Consider the following 14,927-nt stretch of genomic DNA (forward strand, 5'->3'; position numbering starts at 1 on the left):
ATTGCTGTTCCAAATGTCTCTGTAACTAAGTCGTCGCAGATAAAGGCTTGAGGAATTGTAATAATATGTGGCTGAAGTCCATCTGTATTGGTGAGTGTACCATCTCTCAGTTGTAATAAGCAATTGTTATGATCTGGTTCTGGACATCGTATCTTTTTTACTAACTGTATCTTTTGAAAGTAATGCCAATTGTCTGCGTATTTTAAGGTGCACTGAACAATAGCTGAGTGCATGGCATCTGGAAGAATAGCTAATCACTGTCTAAAATCTCCTCCTCATAAAAGTACCTTTACTCCAAATCTAATATTATTATTCATAAACGTTTGTAGAAGTTTATGAATGGTGTTGAGTAAGTGACTTCATGTCATTGAACATTCATCAATAAACAACATTTTTTCAAGACGGATGTCACGTGCAGTGCCACCGTTAATGTTCATAGTGGATACCGATTTGTAGGATCTAATGCAGTTGATAAAGATTTAACTTTCAGGTACATCGTCAGTTATAAGCTTCTGTAGATATTCAGTATATGAATGTAAAGAAGGCAGTCTAATTTGACCCTTTTGACAACAACGTGTAAATGTATAACTTGTATTGCCAGTTGTTTCTTCAGGGAAGTGAACTGAATGACAATGATTGCAAATGACATTCATTAATCCGAATGAATTTTCCTGGTGTATGTTTTCCTTGTGCCGTTTGAGAGGCGCGTTGTTGCATGTGTAGTATTTGGGACGTGTTGTTTTGGAGCTGTAATCGATTTGCCTGTGCTGTGTGAGAAGCCCGTTGTAGCCTTCGCTGCCATTAATGTATGTCTGAGACGGGAGGTGTTTCGTTTTGAATCCGTGCTTGTTGCGATGCAACACTTTGATTGATAGATTGCGTAATGTGGATCTAGGATGTAGATTTGTGCATATTTGCGTTGTTGATTTGTTTCAGGGTGCACTGTTCCAATGCAATGCAGTATTTGTGCACATATGCGAAAGCAGTATGGTCCATTGCCTTTTGGTGGCCTGATATTTACTCCGGTATATGCAAAAGCAAATGAACTATTGTAGGATCTAATGCAGTTCATAAAGTTTTTACTTTTAGGTACATCGTTAGTTAGAAGCTTTAGTTGAGCTTTGCGTTTTTGGAGTCGAGACATTTTTTCTTATGGATGTGTGGGGGGGGATCGTTGTTGCGCGAGCGTTTTGTTTCTTTTTGTGTTCCTGTGTCTTGTTTGAATCCCCCTCTTTGTGTGTGTCCCGTCCATTGCTTGTAGGGTCTGTGGGGTGTTTTTGTGTTCTTTTTTTTGGTCTTCCATGGGCTTGTTGAATCCCCCTCTTGGTGTGTGTCCCGTCCCGTCCCGTGCCTGTAGGGTGGGGGGGGGGGGGGGGGTATGGTCGTGCCTTGCTATTGTGCGCTCGTCTGTTCTTTTTTTTTTGGTGTGTTTAGTTTCGTGTGCAATGTGTTTCGTGCTTTCCCCTCGTTTGAGTACTCTTTTATGTGCCTTTTCCTTATTTTGGTGCTTGTTGAGCCTCATTTTTGTGACTCCTTTCTGTATGTGCTCACTCCTGTTTTCTGTGCTCTTGTCGGACCCTTTTTGCGCCTGCGTCTCTCGCGGCCCCTCATCCGCCTCTCTCCCCCTCTTTGTGTGTCCCGTCCCTTGCTTGTAGGGTCTGTGGGGTGGTTTTGTGTTCTTTTTTTTGGTCTTCCATGGGCTTGTTGAATCCCCCTCTTGGTGTGTGTCCCGTCCCGTCCCGTGCCTGTAGGGTGGCGGGGGTATGGTCGTGCCTTGCTATTGTGCGCTCGTCTGTTCTTTTTTTTTGGTGTGTTTAGTTTCGTGTGCAATGTGTTTCGTGCTTTCCCCTCGTTTGAGTGCTCTTTAATGTTTTTTTTCCTTATTTTGGTGCTTGTTGAGGATCATTTTTGTGACTCCTTTCTGTATGTGCTCACTCCTGTTTTCTGTGCTCTTGTCGGACTCTCAGACTCTTTTTGCGCCTGCGTCTCTCGCGGACCCTCATCCGCCTCTCTCGCCCTCTTTTGTCCGCCTTTCTCGGGTCCTCAGCCGACTCTCGCGGACTGTGTGTTGCGCCGGCGCAGTACGTCTTTTTGCAGCTACGGCCCATGGCCGGATGTGCCTGCGTCCATCATCCGGTTTAGCATTCTCGGTTAGTAATATGGATGAGCTACTACATACATTTCCCTCAGTAATAACAGATTAATTCAAAAGGTAAAACAAAACTTAGCTCTTTACTATAAAACCTTAAAAAAAAAAAAACAAAACAAAAAAAACCACTGTGGTACAACATCCTCCACAGTTGAATGGAAACTGTCAATAAACGCATCAAAAAACAAAGACCACACAGATCAACTGCAGACAGACCTCAATAATCGTATTTATATTACATACTTATACTTTGTGGTGTGCATTACGACAGCAAAAGTGAAATGCAGGACACCTTTCAATGTACTTTGTTCATTTTAAGACATCTTCCTTGATTTTTTGTTGCAGGGAGGAGGAAATTAAGTAAAGAATCCCATCTGCCAATTCACTCTACCAGACTTCTAACATTTGACTGAATTTTAAACTCTTGAGAAATGTGTCTGAAAAGTTAAGTATTTATCATTTAAAATACCAGGATTTTTCAGATCACTACCTTGCATTTAAATATCATTTTCAGGAAAAAAGCCCACTCATGTTGTTGGTTACTGAGTTATTTTTATCAATGAAATGCACACCCATTTATCCAGTTTGAAAGATCAGCACTTTCTTTTTCAAATACAAATTATTCTCCAGAGCAATGTGAATTAGCACTACTCTTTCTTTCGCCTGCATAATAGAACATACAAGGGGGCTCTGCCCCCTGCTCGCTTCGCTCGCCTACCCCCGGCATTTGAACCTGTGCCCGCTGGTCAGCCGTAGTTTCAGACGCGCGTTGTAGGAGCTTGCGTTGTTTTGAACCCGTGCTTGCCCTGCTTCTGCGGTTTGAGACGCGCGTTGTAGGCGTATATCCGTCAGTTGAGCTCGTTCGGTTTGAACCCGTGACTATTTTGCCTCCGCAGTTTCAGATGGTGGACAGGAAGTAAAGAACGCATTGTATGGTAAATCACAAAGATTTATTGGAATATCTCTTTATATCCAATATTTGTAGTAAAGATGGTTTGTTGTCTTTGAATGATTTTTCCTTGGTATTGGAGTATTTATAACTTTAAGTTTAATGTCAGATGAACGCCGAACTCATGAGAAGGCTACATAAAGTTGTCCATGTCCAAATACGCGCTCAGAGAGGTATATGGCAACTTTGTCCATGGTCTGTGCTTGGGATTTGTTGATTGTCATGGCAAATGCAGGTTTACTGGGAAATTGGCGTTGCCCAAGTGTAAGGGCAATTCTAGGAATTAAAACAATATTGTCAGTATGTGATCCTGTAAGTATTTTTGCTTCAATAAGATTGTTTGTCATGGTGTTGATGACTAAATGTGTACCGTTGCATAAACCCTGTTTAGTATTAAGGTTTCTTAATAGCATGACAATTGTTCCGATTTTAAGGTTAAGATTGTGTTGTGGAAATCCGGCTGGGTTAATAGTGTTCAGATATTGTAAAGGGAAATTAAGATGTTCAATGTCGTCTTCAGAATCAATTTTGTCAGTACTTAGAAAGAGGCGGCTTTATCCAGGAAGTAATGCAATGACTTGGTTATTTATGTGATCAACATCAAAATTCTTTGGACATAATATAGCCCGTCGCGTTAACAGTGGTATCTGGTCTATTGTTTTGGAGGCGTGAGCGCAACTCCATTAGGTCTTCCTTGTTTAGTGTTAGTAATATGGATAATGGATTGCACTTACTGTTAATACGTAGCGTTTTCTGTGGTTCAATTGTTAAAAATGTATGACTATAATGTGATGATTAACTTATGCTGTATAGTCTTCACGTGTGAGGATGACGAACCTTTAATACGGAGTGTTCGTTTATTTTTATTACCCATCAGGTGTTGTGCCTGTGTCTTGTGTGGTTGCACTGTTAATATTGTATCACTGTAATGTGATTCAAATATGTTGTGGATTCCGTATTTGTGGGGTTTCTGTACTATATCGTGTTTTTGCTTGCGGGTTATTAGAGGTGCGTGGATCATGCATGTGTAGTGTGTTTGCGTACTGTCTGGCGCTTTCCGTACTCTAATTGATTTGTGACCCTTTCTGGACCCCGTAGTCTGTCCCGTTTTACTTTGGGGTGGCATATCATGTCGGGTTTGATTTGTGAACCTTTCTCGACTCCGTATTCTGTCCCGTTCTACTCTGGGGTGGGGCGCTGACTCCTGTTGTTTGTGTGATTGTATCACTGTAATGTGATTCAAATATGTTGTGGAGTCCGTATTTGTGGGGTTTCTGTACTATATCGTGTTTTTGCTTGCGGGTTATTAGAGGTGCGTGGATCATGCTGTGTAGTGTGTTTGCGTACTGTCTGGCGCTTTCCGTACTCCAATTGATTTGTGACCCTTTCTGGACTTCGTAGTCTGTCCCGTTTTACTCTGGGGTGGCGTATTATGTCGGGTTTGATTTGTGAACCTTTCTCGACTCCGTATTCTGTCCCGTTTTACACTGGGGTTGGGCGCTGACTCCTGTTGTTTGTGTGGTTATGTCGTTCGTAGTCTCCATGGACTCCGTAGTCTGTGGGGGGGTTTGTGTGGCACACCAAGCAGCACATTATTCCTAACTGTACTCAGCAGTAGTGCCACGCACAATATGGCGGTGACGCCTGCGCCCTCACTACGCATTAGTGCCACTCACAACATGGCGGCAACGCCTGCGCCTTCCGTATTATGTCGGGTTTGACCATGCTGTGTAACCGCCTTTGCCTTTCGTACTTTCCTGCGCCTTCCGACGCGCGATGTAGGCGCCTGCACCTTCCGGGTCTGCCTCGGCTGTGTGGTGTGGACGTTTAACTGTCGTTGTTTCCGCCTTTATATTCTGTCCCTCGCTGTGCATGTGTTTCGTGCCTAGGTTTTTTTGAAGCTGTTGCCTTCCAGTTTTCATCATCTGTAACCTGCTCTCCATGTGTTTGGCCCCGTTCTTTAACCTCTTTATGACGTTTTACTTTGTTTCCTACTCTGTCTTTTATTTCTGACCTCGCTTTATCCTGCTTGTGGCATGTCAGACGGTTCATAGTCTCTCCCGTTTTGCTCTGGGGCGGAGGGAAGGGCTTTGTGTGGTGCCTGCGCACGTTCATAGTCTCTCCCGTTTCACTCTGGGGAGGGGGGCTTTGTGTGGCGCCTGCACACTATGTCTGCTGTGTCCACGAGCAGGTCCCTGCGTCCATATCCGGTTTACCATTCTCGTTTAGTAATATGGATAATAATTCTGGCAAGAACAGATCAGTCAGTCCAAAAATCTCATTAATCCTGTCGATCTGTTTTATCCAAAATAAACATCACATTGAGTTTTGAAGGTTCTTAAAGGACTAATTTCTACCACACCTCTTGGTAATTTATTCCATGTGTCACATTGCCAATGTGTTGCTCTATAAACCATAAACTCCAGAAAACAAAGACTGGCACCTGCAATCTGATATATACAATTCAAGCACATGCAAATTTCAGATTCACAAACTGATATACTGTATCTAAGAGAAAACAGAAAAGCACTTATTTCACACTGTGTGTTTATTTGTCTAAGAGATGTAGCAAAAGTGCTTAAACTAACTAAGAATCCTTTGTATTTTTACCCTATTCAGTCAATTTTCACCTTTGTGCAAATGGTAAATCTAGCATACAATAATAATAATAATGAAGTCCTTAAAAAAGGAAGGGAAGAAAAACATCGAGATGCAGTTTTTCGTGATTGGTCATTAATACTGAACTTGGGTCAACATTGACAATAACAATGTGTGATTTTTAACATCAGAATTATGATACCAAGAATGCATGAAAGTTTAACAAATAATACGAATGAACAGCAACTGAACTGTTTCTTTGCAAGTTGTGTATGCCTCAAACAAGGAAGTACAAACTCATGCATTTTATTCACTGACCTTGCACAGTTTAAGTTTATTAACTTCCAACTTCATATTCTATAAAGACATTTATATTCACATTACATATCTATCTATACTAGGGGGCGCTTCGCTCTCCAACCCCTGGTGTTGGGAAATGACAAAGAGCGTGATGTATGAATGAGATATAGAATAGTGTGAAGGTGTAGATGATGCAAATAGAAAGCAAACAATAAAGTGTGTGGCACAGTGTAAAGGTTTATTGGAAAATTTCTTTGTACACGCCGTTTAAGTGTAAAAGGTAATTCCAGGTCAGAACTTGTAAGGTCAATGAAGATGGTGATTGTCGTGATCAGAGTCAACTTTGTCAGAGCTTAGAAAGAGTTGTGTCTCTCCAGGAAGTAATGCAATGACTTGGCTATTTATGTTTTCCACATTAATATTTTTTGGACATAATATAGTGCGTTGTGTTAAAAGGGGCATTTGGTCTAATGAGACTGCTGTTCCAAATATCTCTGTAACTAAGTCGTCGCAGATAAAGGCTTGAGGAATTGTAATAATATCTGGGTGAAGTCTATCTGTATCGGTGAGTGTACCATCTCCCAGTTGTAATAACCAATTGTTATGATCTGGATCTGGACATCGCATGTTTTGTACTAACTGTATCTTTTGAAAGCAATGCCAATTGTCTGCGTATTTTAAGGTGCACTGAACAATAGCTGAGTGCATGGCATGTGGAACAATAGCTAAGCACTGTCTAAAATCTCCTCCTAATAAAAGTACCTTTCCTCCAAAGGGAATATTATTATTCATCAACGTTTGTAGAAGTTTATGAATGGTGTTGAGTAAGTGAGTGGATGCCATTGTACATTCATCAATAATTAACAGTTTTGCAAGACGGATGTCATGTGCAGTGCCACTGTTAATGTTCATAGTGGATACCGATTTGTAGGATCTAATGCAGTTCATAAAGTTTTCACTTTCAGGTACATCGTTAGTTAGAAGCTTCTGTAGATATTCAGGATATGAATGTAAAGGAGGCAGTCTAATTTGACCCTTTTGACAACAACGTGTAAATTCATTACTTGTATTGCCAGTTGTTTCTTCAGGGAAGTTAAGTGAATGACAATGATTGCAAATGACATTCATTAATCCCAATGAATTTTCCTGAATAGTGGACTCATTATTGAATGCGTTGTCAGGTAACTGGCGCAAGCGTTTAGCAGGTGTCTGTCGTTGATGTCCGTGACGTGTATGTTTTGCTTGTGCCGTTTGAGAGGCGCGTCGTTGTATGTACATTATTTGGGACGTGTTGTGTTAGAGGTGTAATCGATTTGCTTGTGCTGTGTGAGAAGCCCGTTGTAGTTTACGGCGTGCATTGTTTGTATTGAGCCTTGCCCGTTTTTGTATGTCGGTCAGTTGAGCTTTCTCTTTTTGGAGCCTTGCGTGATTGTTTTCCGGCATTCCAGATGCGCGGTGTAGACGTCTGCGTTTATTTATTTTGTACCTTCGCTGCCGTTTCTGTATGTCTGAGACGGGAGGTGTTTCGTTTTGAACCCGTGCCTGTTTCGATGCAGCACTGTGAGACGCGCGCTGCATGCGTCTACGTTCAGTGTGTCTGTCCATTTGGGTTCGTTTCTGTAACTGTGTTAGTTGAGGTTTGCGTTTTTGGAGCTGAGACATTTTTTCTTCCAGAGTTTCAGAAGCGCGTTGTAGCCGAACATGTATTGTTTTTTTTTCATGCGGGTTCGTGTGTTTGGTCCCGTTACCCGAGCCGTATCATTTTGTAACCGTGATCGTGAATTCATGAATTGTTTGTTGTTCAGCGTTAGAAATATGGATAAGTAATAAGGAGGATCGCACTTACTGTTAATATGGAGCCTTTTCTGCGGTTGAACGGTTAATAGTGCCTCATTGTAATGAGATCCACCTATGCTGCATAGTGTGAATTGTGTTTGGTTCCATTATCCGAGCCGTATCGTTTTGTACCCGTGATCGTGAATTCATGACTTGTTTGTTCTTGAGCGTGATAAATATGGATAAGTAATAAGGAGGATCGCACTCACTGTTAATATGGAGTCTTTTCTGCGGTTGAACGGTTAATAGTGCCTTATTGTAATGAGATCCCGTTGAGATGACGTATGTTTAATACGGACGGTTCATTTAGAAATGGGGCTTTGTGTGTCATTTGTTATTTATGTTACTGTGGTCGAGGGTCTGAATCGTCGTTTTTGTGTACGTTTCGTGTGCTATGGCCGTAGTCTGTCCCGTTTCATGTCCAATGGGCTTTGTGTGGTGCTCGCGGCTTCTTTTTTTTTTGTGTGCTAGGGGCTTGTTGAATCCTCCTCTTTGTGTGCGTCCCGTTTCGTGTGCAACGGCGTCTGACTCCTTTTTTTCTGTGGTCTGACTTCTTTTTTCTGTGCGCGACGCCTTATTTCTTATTTTACGTTGTATTCCATCCGGTTCCCGTTGCTTTCCGGGGGGGGGGGAGGGAGATTTGTGGGGCGCCTGCGCAGTATGTCTTTTGCATCCACGGCCCATTGCCGGATGTCCCTGCGTCCATCCGGTTTACCATTCTCGGTTAGCAATGTGGATTTTAACATGGCACAATCAAATCTAACTTAGGAATTCAAAAGGGAACTCACTAGTTCCTAAGAACAGATACAAACTATGTTATAACCAGAAAAATTGTCATCAGAAAGTGTATATTGGGAGAAGGATGCTAAGGATAGAGCTGCCAGAGAAGAGGAAAAGAGGAAACCCTAAGTGAAGGTTTATGGATGTGGTGAAAGAGGACATGCAGGTGATGGGTGAAACAGAACAAGATGCAGAAAGATTCAGAAGATGATGATCCGCTGTGGCAACCCCTAACGGGAGCAGCCGAAAGAAGAAGATTCTTTTATTCCAAGGGACTATAAACCAGTCATCTGTGGGTTATGACATTTACCCACAAGGATGCTAGATCAATCTCTAGCATGCAAGCCATTTATATATACTACATTCTGGTAGAAATTATGGCATGCATTCCATACGCAATTTCATTTTTTCTTGCCATAAGAATAACAGGTTTCTGGACGGTGCATACTGGAACGGACAAATCTATAGAATACTAATAATGAATTTACAAACTAGACTGACAATATTGAATTAGCAACCAAATAACTGTGCAGGATCAGGTTAGACAAATAAAATCCTGCTGTGCCTTCAAGACAAAAATTAAAAGGCTACTGTAAGTTCTAACTTTATTAGGTGTGAGCTGACATGAGCTATTATATCACTGCAGCAGAAAGTGTCAAAATATTAGTAATGAGCACTTCAATTAGCTTTATATGTTGAAATCCAAACACTTCAGACAGAAAAAAAATATTTTGCAGGATGTTTACCTGTTTTGAAAAGTGGTGTTGCTGCATATCTCCCACTGCAAGCATGGGTAAGAAGCAATCAGACAGATGATGTAACACATCTCAAAGAAAGCATTCACATATACTATACATGGGTGATTAGTTTTAAATGGGCCAACTCAGGGTGTAAAATACTTAATGTAATAAACTGGCATGTGATCCCTGCTGATCCAGTGTGCAATGCACAAAGGCCATTAACTTTTTTTTTACAGTACACAACTTAATTGATGTGGCTCATGTTATGTAAAACTAGTATCAAAACTCACTAATTGTGCTCAATTACTATATAAAAACTTATTTCAGACTCTAAAATATATATATTTTATTTAAGTACCAATCCTCTGTAAATATTCATTTTAGTCAACAATCTGCCACATTCACTTGCATTTAGCGACTGATAAAACAAAAGTGCTCACATTCCCTTTGGAATTTTTTAACTTTTTAACATTTTCACATGCAACACTGTTTTTAAAATGACAGCACAAATCAGAAGAAGATCCACTAAGAGGAATTTATAAATCAGCTAAAGAACTCTGGGCTCACTTTTTATATGCCAAGGCTACCATTCAAAACAACAACACAATAAAATTTGATGCCTATTGCTGTGAAATAGATCGATTTAAAGCAACTCCATCCATCCAACTTCCAAACCCAGTTGTCTAGAGCAGAGTCACCTGGCATCTGAAGCTTGTCCCAACAAGAATTTGGTTCAAGGTAGAAACAATCCCTGGACTCAGTGTCAGTACATCATAGGGTTAACACACACAGGACAATTAAGCATTGTCAATTCAACTAACCTGCATGACTCTGGACTGTATGAGGTACCTGAAGCCCCTAACATGGGGACAGTTTGCAAACTCCATGCAAGAAGCACCCATGACACAAACTCTGGTCCCCTTGCTGTGAGGCAGCAATACTATCATGTGCCACTGTACCACCCTTAAGGTAAGTTATTCTGCATATTTCTCCCCAAATGTTTTAAGTTACAGTATTTGTTATTATTATAACTGAATGTTGCTGGTAGGAGTGTTAATGATGTGGTAGTTTTTGGTATTTGATTTATAGTACCTGCGGTGGGTTGGCACCCTGCCCAGGATTGTTTCCTGCCTTGTGCCCTGTGTTGGCTGGGATTGGCTCCAGCAGACCCCCGTGACCCTGTGTTCGGATTCAGCGGGTTGGAAAATGGATGGATGGATGGATGGATTTATAGTACTCATTATGATTTATTGTTGTTATTAAAAGCAAAATTTCAATTCCTTTTACACATATGTACTTAAGGTAGTTTTTTTCACAATTCAAATATTCTAAATTAAAAACAGTAATTTGTGATTAAGTGGAAAATTGGGCCTTGTTTCAGAGGATGGATACACTCTATATACTAAATGACATTACCATTAACAAAATCATAATTTAAATAGGATTATGAGATAAGCACATACTCATGTCCCAAATATTAAGCATTATTTAATTTTTTTTATTTGCACACTACAGTTTCTTCTGCTTGTTGCCTTTTTGAAAGAATGTCTTTTTAGCTACAATATGAACTACACATCCATTTCTTTTAAGATTTATTCACATTGTCAAAGCCTGTATTTTGGTACCATAAAGTTAAGGAAGAACTTAATTGGACTTCCTTAAAGAGTTGACCTTTAAGTACTGTTCACAACATGAAGACGGCTTTTGGGACATTCACTGTGTTTTCTGCATTCAACTTGCCATGTCTTCTAATTCGTTAATGACAGCTTGAAGATCAAATCTTGAAAATCCAGTCCGGTGAGGTATGGCTAGCTGAATATAATTTTGTTGTTCCAAAATGATGATTTCATGCCTGTCAAAGCGTGTTAGTTTCCATTATCTTGTGTTGCCATCCAATACACCCATCTAATGTTAAACTGCATTAACAGCACGCGTGGTTCAGCTAATCGCTGCCTTTTTATTTTAACTGGAGGTGCTGCTCATGGACTTTAAGATATACATGAAATAACCATGCCATCTCTAGGACAGAACTGTGAAACAAACTTGTGTTGTTCTGGGTATCTCACAATATATCAACAATTTTTTGGAAAACACAATAAATTTGTGTTACTTTTAATTTTATTAATGTTTATTTACATTATTATAACCTTATATAGTGTTTTCACAAGCAAATAACAGAGCCCAGGCAACCAACTTTTTTCTTTTAATTATTTCTTTTGTGACCTAAAACATTTCCACAGTGCTGTAACATTATGTGCGCATACTAGATCTGACAAGTGTTGGTTCAATGAAAAAGATTCCTATGTTTAATTGCAACAGATTTCCAAACTTCCAAATAATATGCAGAAATTACATACCGCAACTGTATGCTGTTATTTGTGGATTCATACTTCATAGAAATAGGCTACTTGTTCAAGCTTTGCCACATTTCTTGTGCAATGATGTGAACAGGGCTAAATAAATTTTCATGAGAAAAGCGGAATTTAAATAAATTTTTGCATGTGACTATGTTTACATACAGTGAAATTAAGTAATGATACACTAGGGAACATATCTGACTCTGGGCTTCAACCTTCATGAAACAGATTCTATACTCTTAGCTTCCCAATTTTACTTCAAATTATGTACTTTTAAAAAATGAGATACACCTTAAAGGTACTGGGCCCAAAAAGAGATTTTAAATTGGCAGGGTTAAGGCTGAGCAAGAACAGGTTTTGCTTTCCTGTTTCAGTAAGAGGCACAATGATACATAGACAGATAGATATTTATATACCTAAAAAATGGCTTTTTACAGAAGATAATTATTATAATATTACGACAAACAACAAACCCTTCTCAAATATACAACAAATTGACTAAAAAAAAAAGAAAACTTCTGATTTGACAGCTGCATTCATAGTAAGGAATTATGCAGGTGTATTGTCATTAGCATAAAGGAGCCCCAGTAGCATTTCTTGACACACGTTAGCTAAAAATGTGTTAGCTGAAAGTACTCTGTCTTAGGGTGTCATAGAGAGGATGTGCAGCATTGGTCATAATGGCATTCAGTTTTGCTTTCATTCTCTCCTTTGCTACTACCTCCAGGGGCTCCAGAGTGCTTCCCACAGCTGAACCTGCCCTTTTAGTTACCTTGTAGATAAGGCATTGGCCTTTCTTGAAGTGATGTTACCAGTCCCGCACAACACAGAGTAGAAAATCACACTGGCCATCACAGAGTTGTAAAATATGTGAAGGATGTCACCACTCACACTAAAGTAACACAGTCTCCTAAGGAAAAAAAAAGAGTCTGCTCTGCCCTTTCATATATAGTTTCTCTATGTTACAAAACCAGTCCAGCCTGTCATTGATGTGGACTACCAGGTACATGGAGCAATGCACCACCCCTACATCCAATCCTTGAAAAGAATCATCAGATAATTTCAGCATGTGACTTGCACTGGTGTGATATTTATAGCATGAGGTGTACAGAATGATGACAAAAAGAGACAGGATGTTCCTTGTGATGCTCACATTCACATCAGAAACACAGTGACTAAAAAATGCAATCTGCCCAACAGGTAAGTCTATTACTCAAGACGCAATAGATTCATTCCCCCGCATATTTCTGAGCTTATGCTTCAAATGGGATGGTTAGATAATATTAAAGCCACTGGAAAAAAAAATCAAAAAACACAGTTTCAACACTACTACCAGCTCTGTCCAGGTGACAGCAAACCTAGGCAAGCTGCAGTTGGTCCAACTGATCTATCACAAGAGGACTCAGTCTATGATCAAAGGTCTTAATAATGTAAGACATAAGTGTCACTGGTCTGTAGTCATTAGGTGAAAAGCTGCCTGCCTTCTTTGGAGCAGTAACAACGCAGGGTGTTATATTTCACCTTGCAACCCCTATATAACTTGAAACAAGTATTTGGTTTGATATAACATATTGACATCCTTGAACTATTATATGGAATTATAAATATAATAAAATTAGGATTACGGTCAAATGTGAACTGGTCACACATGTTGGACTGTTCCATCGAAGTTTTCCCAAAAGTGTCCTGGGTACAGATTTCTTGCACATCTGTGCTAAGCAAATGAACTCAGAAAAAAGTATTATAACTTAAATGGGTAGCTGCTCTAGATTAGATTAGTTTCAACTTTATTGTCATTGTATGGTTAAACGAAATGCAGTTTAGCCAGATTAAACAGAAAGTGCAAATAGAGTAAGGTGCGATTGACAGTGGGTGCAAATATTACATTTAAGAGCAACAGATAGTAAGGTGCAATAAGGCAGCACACAAATGAGACTATCTATCTGTATGATACTTGAATTTACAGGTAGTGCTACATACAATTAAGTGTATGAATACTGATCAGTTTGTACTATTTCCAGTAAATTCTGGTTAACGTTAAATGCAACGTCTACAAGCCTACAGTCACCTATTTTTCTTTTTTTTTTTTTACTAATCATTCTTAGACAACGAGGCAGCACAATTTTCCTTTCAACACTTTAATGCCAGTACAGGTACATCTGAAGGTACACCCACCAGTTTGTTTTTAGCAATGCAAAGCCACTTAAAACATTAACACTCCCACGCAACCACAGCCTTCGCGTCCACAACTGTCTTCTTCCCATGGCACAAACCCCATTACGACGAAAGTTCGAGATTCACCATCTCTTCCTCCCAATGCAGCCCATCTCCTTGCTGCGGCTAGCACAAGAAGAAGCTTCCAAATGACATGGCAACAAGCAGCAGCTCAGCGTGTCTGACGCGGGCGAACCCGCCCACTTTTAAAAGGCGACCCATAGGATTCAGTTTCCGCTCAGCGAACAGTGCTATGAAAACGAAGTTCACGGCATGGGTAAAGTGACAGGGCATTCAATGAGGTACCCCAGTTTAGGCGGTACGTCAGCACTCGTCCATTATAACAGTTCTGCTCCAAACGGGTCGACACCAGCACCGAGGGAAACCTTGCCACGCTGTGCTCTGGTGCTGAGGCACGTGAGCGGCCTTCAAAGCTTACAGGCACCGGAGCAACATACCCAAGTTGACAGCCGAAGCAGCTGGTTCCGCCGAGGACCAGGTGGCGGTGCGGGGAGACCATGCCAGGCCGCCCCGCTACTGTCCGCTAGCTGGCTGCCACACTCGCGTTTGTTATTGTTTACCTCCCACCACCCCCTCCCCTTTTCTTCCCTCATCCGGGCCAGGGGGAAACCATCCCCCAAGTGACGACGCTACTCACCCGTGCCGCTCGAGTAATGCTCAAGTCCTTCATCACTTCCTCGAAGGCCGCCGTCTCCTCTGCCTGCTTCTGGTTGTGCAGAGCAATCTTCTCGCTAAATTTCCGCGGATTGTTCGACGTCGCCATTTTTCGGTCTTCTCCTCCTCTTTCGCTCCGCGGGACGTGACGTCAGGACGCAGAGGCGCGTGGGCGGTCTCCTACGTTCGCCGCGGAAGAGGGCGGGGTTACGAAGCGGACTTATTTTCCAAGTTATTTTAAGAAATAAGAAATATAAACTATGAAATGAAAGGACACATACGACCTGATACTAACATATTACCCTCCAATACAATTGTAAAAAGTATTT

At 40.8% G+C, this 14,927-nt stretch overlaps 1 protein-coding gene across 3 annotated transcripts in view; it reads right to left on the bottom strand.

Annotated features, from left to right (window-relative positions):
• The window catches only part of crtc1b (CREB regulated transcription coactivator 1b), a 162,280-nt gene extending 147,553 nt beyond the window's left edge, over positions 1 to 14,727 (bottom strand). For all 3 annotated transcript variants that reach the window (XR_007936490.1, XM_051935056.1, XM_051935055.1), the window contains exon 1: positions 14,582 to 14,727. Coding sequence is in view for 2 of the 3 variants with exons in the window: in XM_051935056.1 (XP_051791016.1) it covers positions 14,582 to 14,707 (126 nt within the window). In the remaining variant the exon portion in view is untranslated. The remainder of the gene's footprint in view (positions 1 to 14,581) is intronic.
• Between the last annotated feature and the right edge of the window lie 200 nt (positions 14,728 to 14,927).

This window comes from Erpetoichthys calabaricus, chromosome 12 (assembly GCF_900747795.2).
Source record: "Erpetoichthys calabaricus chromosome 12, fErpCal1.3, whole genome shotgun sequence".
Lineage (NCBI taxonomy): Eukaryota > Metazoa > Chordata > Cladistia > Polypteriformes > Polypteridae > Erpetoichthys > Erpetoichthys calabaricus.